Source organism: Colletotrichum spaethianum (assembly GCF_022836535.1).
Source record: "Colletotrichum spaethianum MAFF 239500 DNA, contig40, whole genome shotgun sequence".
NCBI classification, from domain to species: domain Eukaryota; kingdom Fungi; phylum Ascomycota; class Sordariomycetes; order Glomerellales; family Glomerellaceae; genus Colletotrichum; species Colletotrichum spaethianum.
In genome coordinates, this window is record NW_026054810.1 from 34,410 (window position 1) to 50,061 (window position 15,652).

Below are 15,652 nucleotides of genomic sequence, written 5' to 3' on the forward strand. Positions count from 1 at the left end.
TCACAACTTCTCCCGCCAGCGGCCGATCTTCTACGATCGCCTGCCTAAAATACGGACCCCCCTGGCAGGGGACCACCCACCACGTTGGCGGTTGGTCATCAACCGTACCCATTTCTCTCCGTTCCCGACGATGTGGACAGAGTGGGACGGGGCGAGGCAGTGTTGCAGCCCGACTGGCTGCTGTCACTATGGAGCAACAAAAAAAGAAAATGCCAAGGAGCAGAGGAAGAAACGGAGAAGAAAATTGGATTAATCAACAGGAACAGGCAACCTCCCGCCGTGTTTCGGCGCCCCGCCAATTGTATTAACCATCCATGCTTTGGGCTTGCCAGATACTGGCTGCCGCCCACAAGAGCAAGAGTGTGACCTGAGAGGAGCCGAATGCGAGACAGCTCAGTGCTGCGGCACAGATGGTCCTCGTTGCCGAGTTTACCTCGAGCCGAGGTACTTTGTCTTGATTAGCAATGGCATTTTGCCCCGAGCATCGAGCTTTACTGCGTCGTGCTGGGCACTCCTTTCTCTCTACGGGGACTTGGACGGCAATTGATTATGCCCACTGTTGAAGACCAAACGGAAACCTACGTACGTCCTATGTCGTCTCGGCCTGGATGGAGAAGGGGGCTTCTCCAAAACCCAAAAATGGCCCGCTGACAAAGCGTCTACAGAGTCCCAATAAGCCTGATCCAGGGGTTCCCCGGCATGATCAGCTCAACTCAAACATTCGGCCCAAGTCAACACGTGAACTCACAAGGTGGCATTGCCAACACTTGCCTGGTCTCCTTTCAAACATTGTCATCGGCCAAGTTTGAGAGTCCGCGAACGACAGTATCCTCCGACTCTTACCTGAAGCAGCAGAAGCCCGACAAACACACCACCTGACTACCAGGCCGAACAAAGACAATGAGAGGGATTTTTCTTCTTCTTCCTCAATAATCGACTCATCATGGGTCATCCACTGTCGGACCGCGGGGTTTACAAATCCCCGTCCCGCCCTCCGTCACAAACGCCGAGATCACATTTCAAATTGCCAACCACCAAGAAGGCCCCCCCCCCCTCCCCTTCTTTGACGCGCAAAACGGAGCACACACAGCAACAAGCCATCAAACGGCCAAACACGCCCCTCCAACAGCGCCACCGGGCCCATTCCCAAACGTAGCATCATCGCATGAACAGCGCTCTGGGCTTCCCGCGTTTAGTGGCACATGCGCTGTGGAGCGCTGTGATGCGGGCTCTTGGGATCGAAGGAGATCGTAGGGCGGACGCATTCAGACGGTTTCCCGTCGTGTGCCTGGAGAGTTTTTTCCGTGTCCTTCCTTCGTCCTGCTCGCCACCCGTTGTCGCCAGACTAATCCTGCCTCCTGCCTCGGTGTGTACCAGTATGTCGTAGGATTCGCTCACCGTCCCAGGTATGTGTGATTGTGTGCGTGCGTGCGTTGTGTGTTGCGGTATCTGCGCAGACTGTTGGCATTTGCGCCCTACCACTCATTGACCAGCCGTCGCCGCAGGACCACCAACAAAATGCTGCCGCCGCCAGACTGCTGCACGGCACCCCTCCCCGACCGCCCCCTTGATCGCCCAGCAGGGATCACGGATGCACCAGGGGAACCTTTGTCCAGAACCGACCACGACTATCTAGTGGCTTAGAGGTGAGGGGCGTGACGACGCCTGACCAACCAGCCGCCCGCCGTCTCGGCGGACTTGCAGCATGTATTTCGTCCGCCTCCGATGTCAACTTTTTTTTTGTTTGTTCGCAACGGCTGCGAGTATGGTGATGCAATGTACGCGCGACAAGGGGCCCATTGCACTCGCGAGCGGACGTCAGGTCAGGGGAGGGTGGGGAGATGGAGAGAGGGAAAGACACGAGCAGTCTGCAACCCGGGTGGACAGGAGCTTCCGTCTCGTCGTGACCATGGCAGCAGCTTTTGTTGTTTCGGCCCCCAATCCTCATTAGAGATGCTCGCACGCTGCTGTGCTGTACGGTCGATCCAATCACCCAAGTGGGGGCCGCCAGAAGCTTGAAGAAAGTCTGAAATCAGGTTGGAGATGGTGATTCGAGCTTGGGGCTGGGTACGGGGAGGCCATCTTCCACACCCCCTCCTCCTCTGCCTCCTCTTGCTGTCTCTGTAGAATCTGCTGGAGTTGTTGTTCGTCCGTCCGCGTCGGCCACGGGCCAGAAGTCCTCCCTGCCCGGTTCGAGGTAGTCGCCAGGCTGTGTGAAAGGCCGCGACGTGGAGACCCCGTGGCTCATCCCTCCCCCCCCTTGGCAACTCTGAGCGTCGCATTCGCTCCAAACCCTCCGGGATTTTGGGGTAAGCAGGGCAGCAAGAATAAATGAATAAAGACAAAAAAAGCTACGGAGCTGGCTCCTGGCGCGAGCTTTTCCACTGTATCATCTGGCAAGGGTAACTACAACGACGACAGGCGGAGGGGATGGGGGATGGGGGATGTTTCGTAGGTACGTGAGGCACGGTTGCGGACCGTCGCCGATTAAGGAAATACTCTTGGAACGCATATCGCAGTAATAGTTCGTCAATTAAATTTGGGGAGGGGCATGGCAAAATAAGGGAAAGAGAGAGTTAAAGGGAAAAAAGAAGGGCCACCGAAACTATCGCCAAATTATGGTATGAGCAGAACCTTGGCCAAAAGAGGGACGCGTTACACCGCCAGCTCGGTTCCAGGTCAAGAAGGTTTTTTTTCTTTTCTTCTTTTCCCTAAAAAAAAAAAAAAAACACCCCCATCTCCCAAGCTCTTGAGTTTGTTCTCGAGGCATTCAATCAGGCAACCCCTAGCGCACGGCGCACACACACAACCAGGTCATTGGGTCACGGGGAAACGAGGAAACATGACAGTCGAGCGGTTTTTTAATTTTCTTGTTTGAAGAGTGTGGTTTTGGTATTTTCCCAGTGTTATCACCTCCAAAAAAGCTAATGTACTTTGACCCCCTGGCGAGCTTCATGCAAGCTCTGTGTGTCCGTCCCAAAAATTTGTTTCCTCTCAGAGAGCGAAGAGGGAAAAAAGGGGGGTATGGTAATAAAAAAAAGGATAAACCTTTTCTGATAGTAGACAGAAGAGCCCAGTGCCAAGCTATGCAAAGTGGACCGACTGTCCGGACCTGGCCATGATGGAGGAAAAAAACAATGGAAGACTTTGTACAATGGGTTCGATTTGTGTGCTGCGCGCACCGGTTCGTCGTAGCATGGAATCGCTGACCGTCCCTTTCCCCTCCATTCACGTTTCCAACTCAAAAAAAGGTCCTCGATGGGTGATTAACCTCCCTCTCAACAACAAACATATCCCAGAAAAAGCAACATCCTTGAACGCCTTGCCGCACCGCAACATTCCTCTCGCCAGTTAGACCCTTTGCCCTGCCCGAAAAGCAACGCCCAAGCGGTGTATCGTTAAAAAGCCAAATAAACGTAAACCATTGCCCCGGTTCTTTTGCGCCCAATGGTCATCGCCCAACCAAAAACCCGACCTCTATACCTCATGATCCATAATGAAAGTGCCCAAAAGGCTTGAAGTGTCGAGCAGGCTATAGTCGCATGGGCTCGCCGTCGTAGCCTCCATAGATCATTGGGTCGCCCATGCCCATCATGACTTCGGGATTCGGGCAGTTGAGGACATGGGGCTTGATGGTTCCGAATTCCGATTCAAGGAGGCCTTGGTTTAGCATATCCATACCGGCGAGGGCGCTAGGATGCTGGAAAAACTGTTGCGTGAGATCCATGGAAGGGGGTGCAGTTTGCCTGGGCATGTTCCATTGTTGATATGTGTTCATGGGCGGGGACTGGTTTTGTTGGAACATGGCGGCAGCCGGGTCGATGGGCGAGGCAACGGAGTCGACGTCGAATTCGGTGTAGCCCGTGGAAAAGCTTTGCGGCGACATCGTCATCGGGTTGTTGTGGCCGCCAAAGACGGCTTTGCGGTAATCGGCTTCGAACTCGGAGTGATCAATCTCGGAAGAGCTGGCGCGGTCGGATCGTTCGCAGCTAGAAGTAGAGTCGGCCTCAACCTTCATCGCCTTCTCGACATCGCGTTCCTTTTGTTGCTCTTCCAATTGGTGCGCCAGCTCGGCCAAGCCTGCCTCGTCCTCGGGGAAGACCGAGTGCACCGGCAGGTCAATGTCGCTGTTGGGGCGGATACATCCAAGCTTCTGAGCAATGTTGTGGATGACCGGCTGTCCCCTGTCGTTGAGCTCGGGTTCACCCAGGTCCCATTGTTGTTGATTCCTGACCATGGAGTAAAGCTTGTGGACGGTGGCGATGAGGGCGAACTGGGTGTGCTCCAGAACTTCGGCGTATCCTCGAGGGAGCTGCTTGTATTCCGTCTTCTTGCGAACGCCGGCAGTGCAGACTAGACCATCGTCCTTACACCTCTTGCAGGGGAATTCTCCGTCGCACTAGAGGCAGGGGGGGTTAGGTGTGTGTGGTGAGAAGGGTAGGCAACGAAGCATACCTTGGTCTTCTTCATGCGGCATCTTTCGCAAGCCTTCCACACTCTCTTATGACGACCATCGGCAGACATGCCTTGGGCAGCGTGGTCGTGGTGTTGTGTTGCGTTGTGAGGGCTGGCACGCTTGGCAGTGTGGCGATTGGGCTTGATGGACTTGGAGCTGGACGAGCTCTTCCTCGACTTCTGATCCTCCAATGGAGGAGTAGGTAGACCGCTTCCCATTGTGAACAATTAATAGTTACGAGACGGTTGAGAGAAAGAGGAGGGTGTACGACGATGTGGAAAGAGGTGGTTGTTGATGGTGTAGACCGAGGGGCAAACTGCGTATAAGTCTGTGGAAAGCGAACGGGTGCGTGCCGTGTAAGTGAAGTATATAATAGCGAGAACGAAAGGGCCCAGTTTAGGAAGGATTAGCAGGAAAGGTAAAAGAGTCGGGATGACACAGCCAAGAGTCCGCGGCACTAGGGTCGAGAGGGCGGGAAAGTCAGCACGGCAAGGTACTGGGGTGCAGGGCGTTGGCAAATTATTAATGTCGAGCGGCAACGGGGAGACGACGGGGAGTAGACGGGGTGCGTCTATTGTGCGCGCGCGAGATTATGTGATGCACAAATAAAATGGCCTCGGAAGCTTCTGTGTTGATTAAGTTCGGTCGCTTGCAATGCTAAGCAGGGCAGGGTGTGTGCGGTGTGTACGTGGACGACGAGCGGTACTGTACGAGTACAGGAGGGTTGCGGGTGCGGACACTGGCGCTGGCGCTGGTGCTGGTGTGGATTCGCTGGCCAGGACTGGCATTAACGGTCGGCGACGTCTTTATGTCCGAGGTGCGCGGGCGGGCCCAGCGAGTTCTGGAATGGGACGGACTGAGTAGGGATCCTGGTTCCGTTTGTGCTCGATCGAGTGTGCGTACGGGTGAGGTATTCCGGTACGTATCAAGTCGTGGCATGTAGCTTGTCGTAGCAGTGTGCTAGCAGCCTTTTGGTGAACTAGCCGCCTGGAAGCAAAAGTCCGCAGCGGAGTTCAAGAGACGAGGAAAGGGATTGGGACTTGATTTGGAAGCCGGCTGGATGTATGGCTTATTTGCCCTTGCTATGGCGGCGGATTGCTGACTGCAGAACGGACGTGCCTTGGGCGAATGCTGTTGCCGAGTGTGCAGTGTGTTGTTCCTGGGGGATTGGGTAGTTGGTCTCCTTTTCCTTATTTGTGGATGCGTGTTGATGACCAAAGTCCTTGATCGCTTGCGGGCGAATGAATATGGTAGGTAGATGGGCGGGTTTCAAGTAGCTTGGTGCAACAAAACGGTTGCCTGGTTCTTGTGCTTGTGCAAGTGAGATGAGATGAGATGTCGATGTGGACAAAGCGTATGGTGTCCACGATAACGAGTCCGTCTTTCAAGTTGTGGTTGCGAGCCAGGTATGGGTGTCTGAACCCTTGTGATGTCGGGGTTAAAGTGGTCTACTCAAGCAGAAGTCCTTACATCAGACCATTGAAGCTATCGACGTCAGATCGGCGGAGTTGAGCTGGACGGTAATCAAGATCCCGGAATCGAAACATGAATGGCTTCTGTCTCCGTCGTAGAGATTCTGGATCGGAGGAGACTGCCTCCCGCGTCTTATATCCAGGAGGAAGGGTTATCCACAACTTCGGCGTGAAGCAGAGATGCCAGTTCTCCTTGCTGTACTGCTCGATCATGATCAAAAGATGACATGACACTGCAACTATGTTAGCTATGGGGCCTAGTCTAGGCCACCTGCCTCAGGGAGCCCTCGACAAGACTGCACAAAACGGCACCTCTGAGGAACCAAGAAGAGTGGACGCCTCACCAAAGTGGGTTATGCGAGGATAAGGCTCGTAATGGTGCTGTCAAGGGGTAAGGCAGGTTGAGCGGCCCGCTCTGGTTACTGATGGGTACATGACAGTACTTCGGCTGTGGAGGTTGCCAAGTCTCCGACAACATGAGTAAGCTCTGCATGGGTGACAAAGCCAAGGAATGGAGCGAAATGGCAGGAAAGGAAGATACATCTCGCACCGAGAATGACAAACCAACTCCGAACTCTCTCCATCCCCACTCGTCCGTCCTCGACCGTACGCGGTAGTGCTCTTTCCGCTGTCGTACTGATGCCAATGCGCCTTGACGATATGCCTGCCCCCCTTGGAGGAGCAGGTGTGCCTCGCTGTAGTGACTGCTGTTGAGCCGCGAGCGCCAACTTACGAGCACACCAATTCAATACACCTCGGTCCCAAGTCGAGTGCTGAGATTTGTCCTTCTGTCCCAGGGTGCTCATAACTGTAATTTTCATGATTGCGCACTCGGCGGGATTCGATGGGGCCGCCAACGGTGCGATTAGGGTCAGCTGCAATCCCGCACGCCAAGTCTCCGGCGTGTTGATGAGGCCGGCGCCGAGAGCGGGGCCTTAACTTTTGGCTGTGCTGTCATTGTCAACAACAAAGCAACCCAAGATCAGTAGGCCAGATGCATCGATGATGAACGGTGTCGGTAAGGCTTTGGACTCGACCGCAGACATAACAAGGCATGATTGGATTGATGACGCCAAAGACTAGACTCGGCCAGGTGTCGCTGATACGCGTGGTTGGTCCCTGGGTGGAAGGCCAAATTCGAGCAAAATGACAGGGAGCCAGGTTTGATGAATCATGACGGATTATGACCACTGGATTGAGCCCAAAACGTTGACTAGCTGGCCACGCCCGACGCCTTGCAACCAAAATAGCATTGGCTCTTCAATGCTTCGATATCATGGTCGAGGCCCAAAAGGGCCTAAAAGGGGCCCACCGGCTCATGTTCTGCCCGACTCACGACGGTACCTACCTAGGTCGTTGAGTGGAGAGGCTCAAGTTTGCGACAGTCAAGGGCGTTTCTTGTTGATAGGGCTTGAGCGTAGGGCCAGCTGCCTGCAAAACGGTCTCGGGGAACAGACGTTGAGGGAAGGTCGAGCTCCCTTCCATGCAGGGACTTCCTCGTTAAGGTCAGCGGGTGCCGACACCTTGTGTGGGATGCCGTGGCTTTTGTGTCATCCTAAATTGCTCCATGACGAAGATCCCATGCTGTCGGTGCGTGCCAAAGTCTGGTCAACGCCAAGAGCTGTGGCTACCCATTTGGTCAAAGTTCATGATGCTTCGGCGAGCTGCATAGAAGGCATGCAGTGCCTGACCACAAACTTTGCGGAAGCTCCTAGGCGAGGTTGCCCGGGGCAGTTCGTTGGAGCAGAGCTGGTAGCAAGGTGAGGAAGTTCAGTTCAAACTCGTGGCCGGCGCAGTACTCTGTGCGGCAGGATCGTGCAGGCTGGTCGCGTCCACCTTCAAACCCATCTCATACTGTGACACCGTCCGAGGGTGCGCCAGACGTCATGGCGTATAGTTTCGAGCAGCAAACTTTGATCCAAAGTCGACGCTTAAGAGCCGCCAGATTCTTTCCGTGTCGAGCGAACTATGGCAGCTTCGCCACGGGCGGCACGCGCAGCCAATGGTTCGTGAGCGATCACGAATGGTCGGAGAGCGGGGCTTGCTGTGGAAGCCCGGCGGATGAGGGGAGATGGAACGGAGGATGATAGCCTATTCGCCGATGGCTCGCGGGGGAACCGCGGAGCACGGACAAGATTGAAGACTGCGAGGCCGTCCTCTGGCCCGCTCGCCCGTCGACGGCGACGGTTTGACCATGGCCGAGGTCTCGTGAGGTTGAGGGTGGACCGCACAGGGCAGAGGCTCGCAAGGCCAACTGGGATTCGAAGGTTGAATCGAGCAGAACGGTGTCTGCATATAGGTCTGATTTATGCGGTGGCGGTCGGCGATGCTTAGTGGCAGCGGTGATGTAGCTATGGTGGGTGAGGTTGCAACGCACCAAGCCTCGTAAAAATAAATAAAAAGGCGAGACACAAGAACAAAGGTCGGCGTCTATTCTTTAGGATGTAGTCGCACAAGTCAGGGAAAGAGCGCTCGCCTCATTGCTCGAACCGACAGCCGGGTAGCTGGCGGGAAAGGAGGATATTGATTGTTACAGGTGGTTAGCAGTCAACATACCAAGCAGCCTCAGGTCAAGGACCATGCCGTAGCAGGTTCCGGGCGGCGTGCCAAGCAGTCGAGGCTTCCTAGACGAGAGTCCTAGTGACTGAAGATTGGGTCAAAACATGGCAACAGCGTCTGTGGTCGCCCGCCGTACGAGTACGAGGTGCGATACTTTCTAATTGAGTGTCCAAGCCGAATTGCTGCCTCCCCCCTCCTCAATTGTCCGAGTGACCGAAACGGTACGCGCGCACAGGAAAGCCAGCAATAAGCAACGGAGGTCGATTTTGCCCAAGCCAAAGAGCCCCTCGTGCATAATTAGAGTCTTCGACGTGGAGCTGCAGAAGCAGTGAGAACTCGACCTTTTCTCTGGCTGGCTGGACGGAGAAGTACATACATACCTACATGCATACCATACTAGTTTAGTATCGCGGACAATCCACTCTAGGTAGAACGTGGAAGATGCACTTCCCAAACCGAATTGGAATGCACCTGTTGAACCCACAGCTCTGCCGAGGTGGTTGGTGGGGCTGGGAGGAGATAACACTAATGTAAGCAGTGCTTATTTCCGTCGGGTTTGGATGTGCGGGACTCTGCCAGAGATTGATACCTAGCATAACGCGAAGTAGTGTATGTACGATGATTCCAGGGCTCATTTGCCTCGTTGCATGATCTTACTCACTTACTCACACATGTTACACTACAGCCTCAATGTGACTCATGCCACGACCCCAGTTGGGATCCTAGACGCTGCATCTGCATCTGCATCTGCCACTTAGTATGGACAAGCCTTTCCCCCCCCCCCTTCCAGCTTGATGACTGCACGCACACGATGGCATTGTTCTGCGACCTACCTTCGGTTTCCTCATGCCGATCCGGCCTGGAGGTGACGGGTCTAGGTCCACGGGGCGGAGATAACAAGTCCGCGTTCGCTGCTGACAGTTTAATGATTCCTTCTATCCCAAATGCTAACCTGCACTCTACCTCACCACCCGTGGTGAGTAGGTTTGGCGTCTTCTGGCCTTGTCCGTTGTGTCATGTTCTGTGCAAACTGAGCCATCAAGGTTAGCCCGGGATAGCGTCCTCGTAGCGAGGAGTCGCTCTCACCTAGCACGTACGACCACGACAATGATATCATCGCGGCTTTACCAGGGAGAATCCCAACTAGAGCAAGTCTGCAACGAAGCGCAGTATCTGCCCTCGCACACCTGGGCCGTTCCGTGCTGCTCAATCGGGCTGTGGCTGTCGCCGTCCCCGACCCTTATCGGACTTAGCATGGGATGAATTAGAAATCTCACAACGCAAGTGGGATTGGAAAAAAAGCTTAGTTAATCGCCGGAACCAAGTGGGATGGCTAGTTTGGAGTAAAGGCATTCAATCACCGCTCCCCTCCGATAGTACGACTTTGACGCTTGAAGCCGCATGCCACCGTCTCCCACGGTACTCCCTACAGAAGGTATACGATGCAAATACAAAAAACGAAAAAACTCGTTGCGGAGCACAGAGTCACTACGTCTGGAGTGCGGAATATCCCCGACGAACGGACCCATCCTTTCTCCCCCCCCCCGCCCAGTCTTTGCCAGCGGAGTGAAATCATCATGGACCGTCGATTTTTTTCTAGAAGGTCGTTCGCAAGTGTTGTTGTGTGCCAAATATCGGTGGGTCGGTCTCCTCCACGTCCCCGTTAGGCATAGCCAAATTCACCAGGAGACTGACTAATCGGCTACGCTGCTGTCAAGTGCCGTGTCCACTTGGCGCCGCGATGGAAACCCTCAACTCGGTGATGAAGTATACGTTGGTCACCACTCCAGCATCAAGGCAGGTACGTAGCGTTTAGTGGGCATTTGGTATTCATCGAGTACCTCCTTCCCCTGCGTGTCCGTTCTCATGTCCCACGGCAATGAACTGCCATCTCCTAGTGCCCATTTCTCAAAAATCATAATTCTGGTTCATCTTCCCACGGTTTAAATCAGGTCGCCTGATCATCGGCATCTTTTCTCCCGTACAGCCCGATCGCCTTGGGCTTCGTCGGTCTACATCGATCAACACCTGCCGGCCGACGACTTCTCTTCGCTGTCCGCTTCTCGGCACACTGCCTTCCAACGTCCTCCAAGTTCTTGCCCGGCTGTGCTCATCTCGTTGTATCCATCCGTTCGATACCATCCCAGACCCTCGATGGGGCAACGATGGCCCTGTCTGGGTAGGTATCCGTCTGGTCCCCTTGATGACTTACGCCTTTTGCCCGCTGTCATCATAGACGATGTGCCGTCAACAAGCTAAAGTCCGTTACGCAGGGCTACGGTAGGGTTGGCTCGGATCAGTCTCCGCCAGGGTAGCGCAGCCCAAGCCAGCGGATGCCTCCCGCTCCCCGTCTGGTCTGCGTTTTGCACAAAGTTATCCCCGAAGATCCTTGACTGATCATGAGCCAACGGCTGCCCCCTGAGGCGGCCATCTCTCGGGGACAAAGACGGCATTTCGGCCTCCGACTTGCACTCTCAACCGCCGAGAAGGCGATCCATCCCTGAACCCTCCCCTACCCTTTTTTGTTTTCTTTATTTGTAAAATTTTTATTTTTTTTCCAAACCTGTGACCTGGAGATGGTGGACAACAATGCCTGCTGCGCCGCGCCGCTTTCACCCTGTACAACTTTAACATACACTAGAAACCCTTTCCTCTCCATCCACCATGAGGATCGGGATCCGGGCCTTTGGGTTCCCCTGGTCCCCGTCTGACGAACACCTTCTCGTGACCCCTTTTATCATTCGTGAAAGGATCTTCTTCCAGGGGCTTAGGAAGAAGCCGGAATCTAGATCGCGCACCTACACCAGCCGCCTCTCTTCCCCGCCGTCGGGACACCTGAACATCTGGACATGGACAGAGCAGTACACCTTCCACGGTAATAGTGACTTACGCCATCTTCCATCCACCGCTGTCTTTTGGGCCTTGAACAAGGATACCGTCGCTATCGGATAGCCCACCGGTCACTCTACCCGCTGTCTTGCAGCCGCCGAGCGCCCTACCGATCGTCTACTGTGATATCAACAGCACCACCACCGTCCTCGGCCCACAAACGGACTTCGGCTTTGGCCTAACTTCCACTTCGGCCGAGGTTCGACTCCACCACCACGTTCTCCATGACGTCTGGCCGCATCGGAGCCTCATTGCCTATCGGCGCGGTTTTTGACCTGTCCTGCTACGCGATACCTAATTCGCCATAGTCCTTGGTTGCCGTCCATTGTTGGTCTGGGGGATTTCCAGCTGCGCCTACTCCCTCCCATGAAAGGACGAGCCGCTTGCCGAAATGGGGGGGGTTCAGCCTGGATATTGACATCGGATTGGGCGCAGTCCAGCTTTACAAGATATCGAGGTACAGAAGACGTCACTCGGGTCCAAGTCTTGAGTTCATTTCTTGAACGAGTTTCGGTATCCTGTCTCACCCATTGTCCCGTAGTCCTAGCCTTGGACAACTAGTAACTTTGCGATACTAGGAGGATCATGTACTCCAAGTACTCGACGGCGGCTCCGAAGCATATGGGTCATCGACCCAGATGGATGCCCTCGTTTTCTTCCACGAGAACTCCCCACCTGATGGTTCCGCTTCACCTGGTACTATGTATCGTCCGTTGATTGATACGCGCCGGGGTTGCACGTCTTCCCGCTCTGTGTGGATATTTGGGGCGCATGATCATGCTGTCCACACTCCATTTTGATGAAAACGCAAGTTCACTCTTCAGCCGAGGCTTGTGGTGGGCCTTTAGAAAACAGAGTTTTTCCGCCATTACACTCCTTTTGGTTGATCTCCGGGCCCGAAACGACCCGTGACCGGGATTACGGGATTGAAGGCAGCGGACGCCGATATGTCTTGGCATCGGGTGACGGCGTCGGGGACACTGCCGTACGGTATCCATTATCCCGGAGCTGTCTAGTAATGGATCATGCCCAGACATGTGCCGTCCTTGGTCCACTCAAACGGAAGGTAGGTTACAACAAACACAGCAACACTCCATAACGGTTGACGGTTTAGGGGAAACAACGACGCGGACATGATAAACACCAGTGACAGGGCCCCATACGTATCGAGCCCTGCCTTGTTTTTGCCAGTTCTGTTCCTTGGTCATCTCTACCTTTAGACGGTCCAGAATCTCGATCGCCAAGGAGTCTTATTCATTCAAGACGTTTTGAAAGGGGCTGAAGGGCTGATAGCGGAGCACAGCGGTGCTTTGACGAAAACAAGGAGCGTCTCGAGTCACGCCACCGGTCCTCACCTGCAAAACCTCGGAGGGGTGGGGACGTTCCCCGTTGCTATCTCCGGGCTGGATCTGAAATTTCAATGGAGATCGTCTGCAGGGCCACTCGGAAGACTCTCGGTGGCAGGACCAAAACCACCGGGGCCAGGCGACTAACCTCTTTTCTTCAGAATGGGCCGTTCCTGAGATGCAACAACTCCTACAACGGGCAGGAGCACACCAACGAACTGCATGCATTGACCAACACGCGCTCGACTCTTTCGGCCTTGAGTGTCCATACTAGGCATAGGTTGACCGTTTATCACCTGAGGCTCGTCGAGGTTATGCATCGTCTCGCCATGAGGCACATGGGCCTCTGGACAGATCAGAACAGGCCTAGACCTGTTTGCACAAAGCTGTTGTCACGTTTTGAAGCAGATCCAAGATATGCAATGACAAGCTTGCCAAGTTCATTCTCATACCGCGCGAAGTTTGCACGTGTTGGTCTGATGCGATAATGTTGATCAAAGGATTGGCAGAGGATTGGCAGTTTGGAGAAGCAAAAAGTTGGTCGCTGCCAAGGTAGACCACTGCTGCGCGAGTCAAACAGATCGATTTTACGATCACGAAGTGCATCGCAACTCCACAAGACAGCGAATCCTCTTATCATAGAATCGAAATGTGCCAACATCCGGGGCTGCGTACGGAGCAGTTTCAATTCGTCCACAAATACCTCATCACTTACCTCATGATTCACGAGGGGCAGTTAACCGCTGGGGGCTCGAAGAAAATCCTTTCTCGCGATGCTAGTCACTTCTACGGCGCAACGCGACCTGACAGGATGACAAACACCACCTACCCGAACGTCTTCCGACCTAAGTCCGCCCCACCGACGCCTTGCTTCAACCTGACCGATGCTGAGACGTAAAGATTTTCAGTGGAGGCTTCTGGCGCTTTTCTCCGGTGGGGATGGATAAGGCGGCCTGGTCCGCACCAGAAGCGTCGTACGACGAGGCCCGATCAGTCAGCCGCCGTCACGGAGGAGCGGCCGGTCCACTTTTCCTGCCGCTGATGTTTTCGCCGGTCGTCTCCCGGCATCTGGCAGCGGCAAGGCGTTGTCTGGCACCCGGGTGCTGTCGTGTTCAATCCTGCAATACAGGGTGTCGAGAACCGAGTCCCCTGCTTCCGTAGTAACTGGACGATCGAGATCGTTGACGAGCTAACCGTGAGATAATGGGATGGGCCGCCTGCCATGTTTACATGACGGTGCGCCTGAAAGACATCACATCCTTGCGCCGCATGCAGGCTTGCCAACGACCCGATCAGCATGCGGCGCATTGACTCTTCAGGAAGTCAGTTGGCTAATTGGACTGCCGATGAGTCAATGTGCACCTTGGACCATTCTCTTTGGTTGGGGCCTCTGACGCGACCAAGGTTGTTCTCTCATGTGATAATCAAGTCACTTATTATTCCGATAGAGAGTTGCTGTATGCGACTTGTTCTGACAATTCACTGGAACGCTTCTGCTGACATACCCCAGACATGCATACAGTGAAGATCGAACTTCGGTATCGCGACACAGTTAGGTCGAATCGGCACATAGGATACCACCCACAACAGCTCAGTCGTGAACACTATTTTTATTTATTTTTATCTAACATGGTTTTTTTTTGTCTGTCGACGGAAAGTGGCTGGATACAAAGCTTCCCTACCCGCTGCGGTCTTTCACATGCGTGTTGAGCCCCTTTTCAGAATGAGTTTCAACTCAGCAGTTGGCCAGCCTAACCTAAATTGATAGATGTAGCCACGCCAGTGGCGACAACACCTGTGGCATTATCTCCCTCCGGGGTTGCTGCTGCTGCCACATTGCGACATGGTAGTTTTCTTCCTCAGACAAAAACAGGGTCGCGGGAGGCCGGTATCGCCGCCAGTGCAAACCCAAGTTCCGCGGGTGGCCGGGGACATTGTCGACGGCGCCGAGGCTCAACGCTCCGAGTCAACGTCCGCACCCGGTGGGAGAACTCTAAAAGACCATAGGGGTGCCTATTTCTCCTTTGATTTGGCGCTCCTGCGTTTCAAAATCACCGCAGTCGGCTCGGAAAGTTTAAATGGTTCGTCACAATTTAATCTCCAAAGACAATGGATCTGGTCTTGGGCCCCCGGTGGACCCGTGCTCGTGATCCGAGTAAGGGAAGGGCATGAACCGTTCTGAGCATCTTTCAAAACAACGCCCACGCCCCAAGAATGAACGTTCGTCGTAAGTTTATGCTTCGGCAGGAGGCGCACGACACCTGTCTGCCTACCCCTCCCCTAGCCGACGTGTGAGCGCTCCCCTCCTCATTCGCACGTTCGCGATGCAACGAGTGCCGTGCTAGGACCGGCCCCGCGGCTGCCTTCGCAACACATGCCCGCTCGGCGGGCGTACGTGCCAGAATCCCCCGGTGGCTACGGAGTTTAAGTTAGACCTCCGCGCTTGTTTGTCCGTTCCTGAGTCGCTTAGCCGTCCGCGGCACTTGGGTTCGGCCCTGGAGCGGCGGTGGCTTCCATGCGATAGCGGTGCGGCGGAACAGGCAGAGCCTTGCCTGCCTCTCATGTCATGTTAAATGTGTGGCTGTATCGGGTCTGATGGTGTCACGGGAAGTATCAGGGGCTGCCCTTCCGCACCCCATGCTTGGATGATCTATAGCTTGGCGCGAGCCGACGAGCCGCGGGCAGACGGATGCCCCGTATCTACAGTGCAGCTGGGTAGGAGTTTGAGCGCTGTGCGCGAGAGTAAAGTCAACTGTGTTCTCGCACGACGGGCATTCGCAGAGAGAAAGAAAGTCCGCGCGGCTTTTTGGGGGGATCTCGGTGGGATTAAGAGGCGTCTGCCGCCGTGGAATTGTCTGCCGTGTTCTGAAAGCTGTATAGACTTTCTCTCTCGGGTGTATGGCTTTAACCTTCTTTCCAGTCCATTTTGT

The 15,652-nt window shown here is 54.5% G+C and overlaps 3 protein-coding genes across 3 annotated transcripts; 2 read left to right on the forward strand and 1 right to left on the reverse strand.

Moving 5' to 3' along the window:
- Positions 1 to 3,532: 3,532 nt before the first annotated feature.
- Positions 3,533 to 4,674, reverse strand: ColSpa_10887 (fluconazole resistance protein 1; the record flags this gene model as incomplete). Its single annotated transcript, XM_049277099.1, has 2 exons — positions 3,533 to 4,399; positions 4,456 to 4,674. 2 exons carry the CDS (start codon positions 4,672 to 4,674, stop codon positions 3,533 to 3,535), a joined length of 1,086 nt encoding a protein of 361 aa, XP_049133056.1.
- Positions 4,675 to 11,151: 6,477 nt separating this feature from the next.
- Positions 11,152 to 11,439, forward strand: ColSpa_10888 (uncharacterized protein; the record flags this gene model as incomplete). Its single annotated transcript, XM_049277100.1, has 1 exon — positions 11,152 to 11,439. One exon carries the CDS (start codon positions 11,152 to 11,154, stop codon positions 11,437 to 11,439), a length of 288 nt encoding a protein of 95 aa, XP_049133057.1.
- Positions 11,440 to 13,371: 1,932 nt separating this feature from the next.
- On the forward strand, positions 13,372 to 13,620 carry ColSpa_10889 (uncharacterized protein; the record flags this gene model as incomplete). The annotated part of the gene is made up of 1 exon (XM_049277101.1): positions 13,372 to 13,620. The coding sequence occupies one exon, from the start codon at positions 13,372 to 13,374 to the stop codon at positions 13,618 to 13,620; it is 249 nt and encodes an 82-aa protein (XP_049133058.1).
- Between the last annotated feature and the right edge of the window lie 2,032 nt (positions 13,621 to 15,652).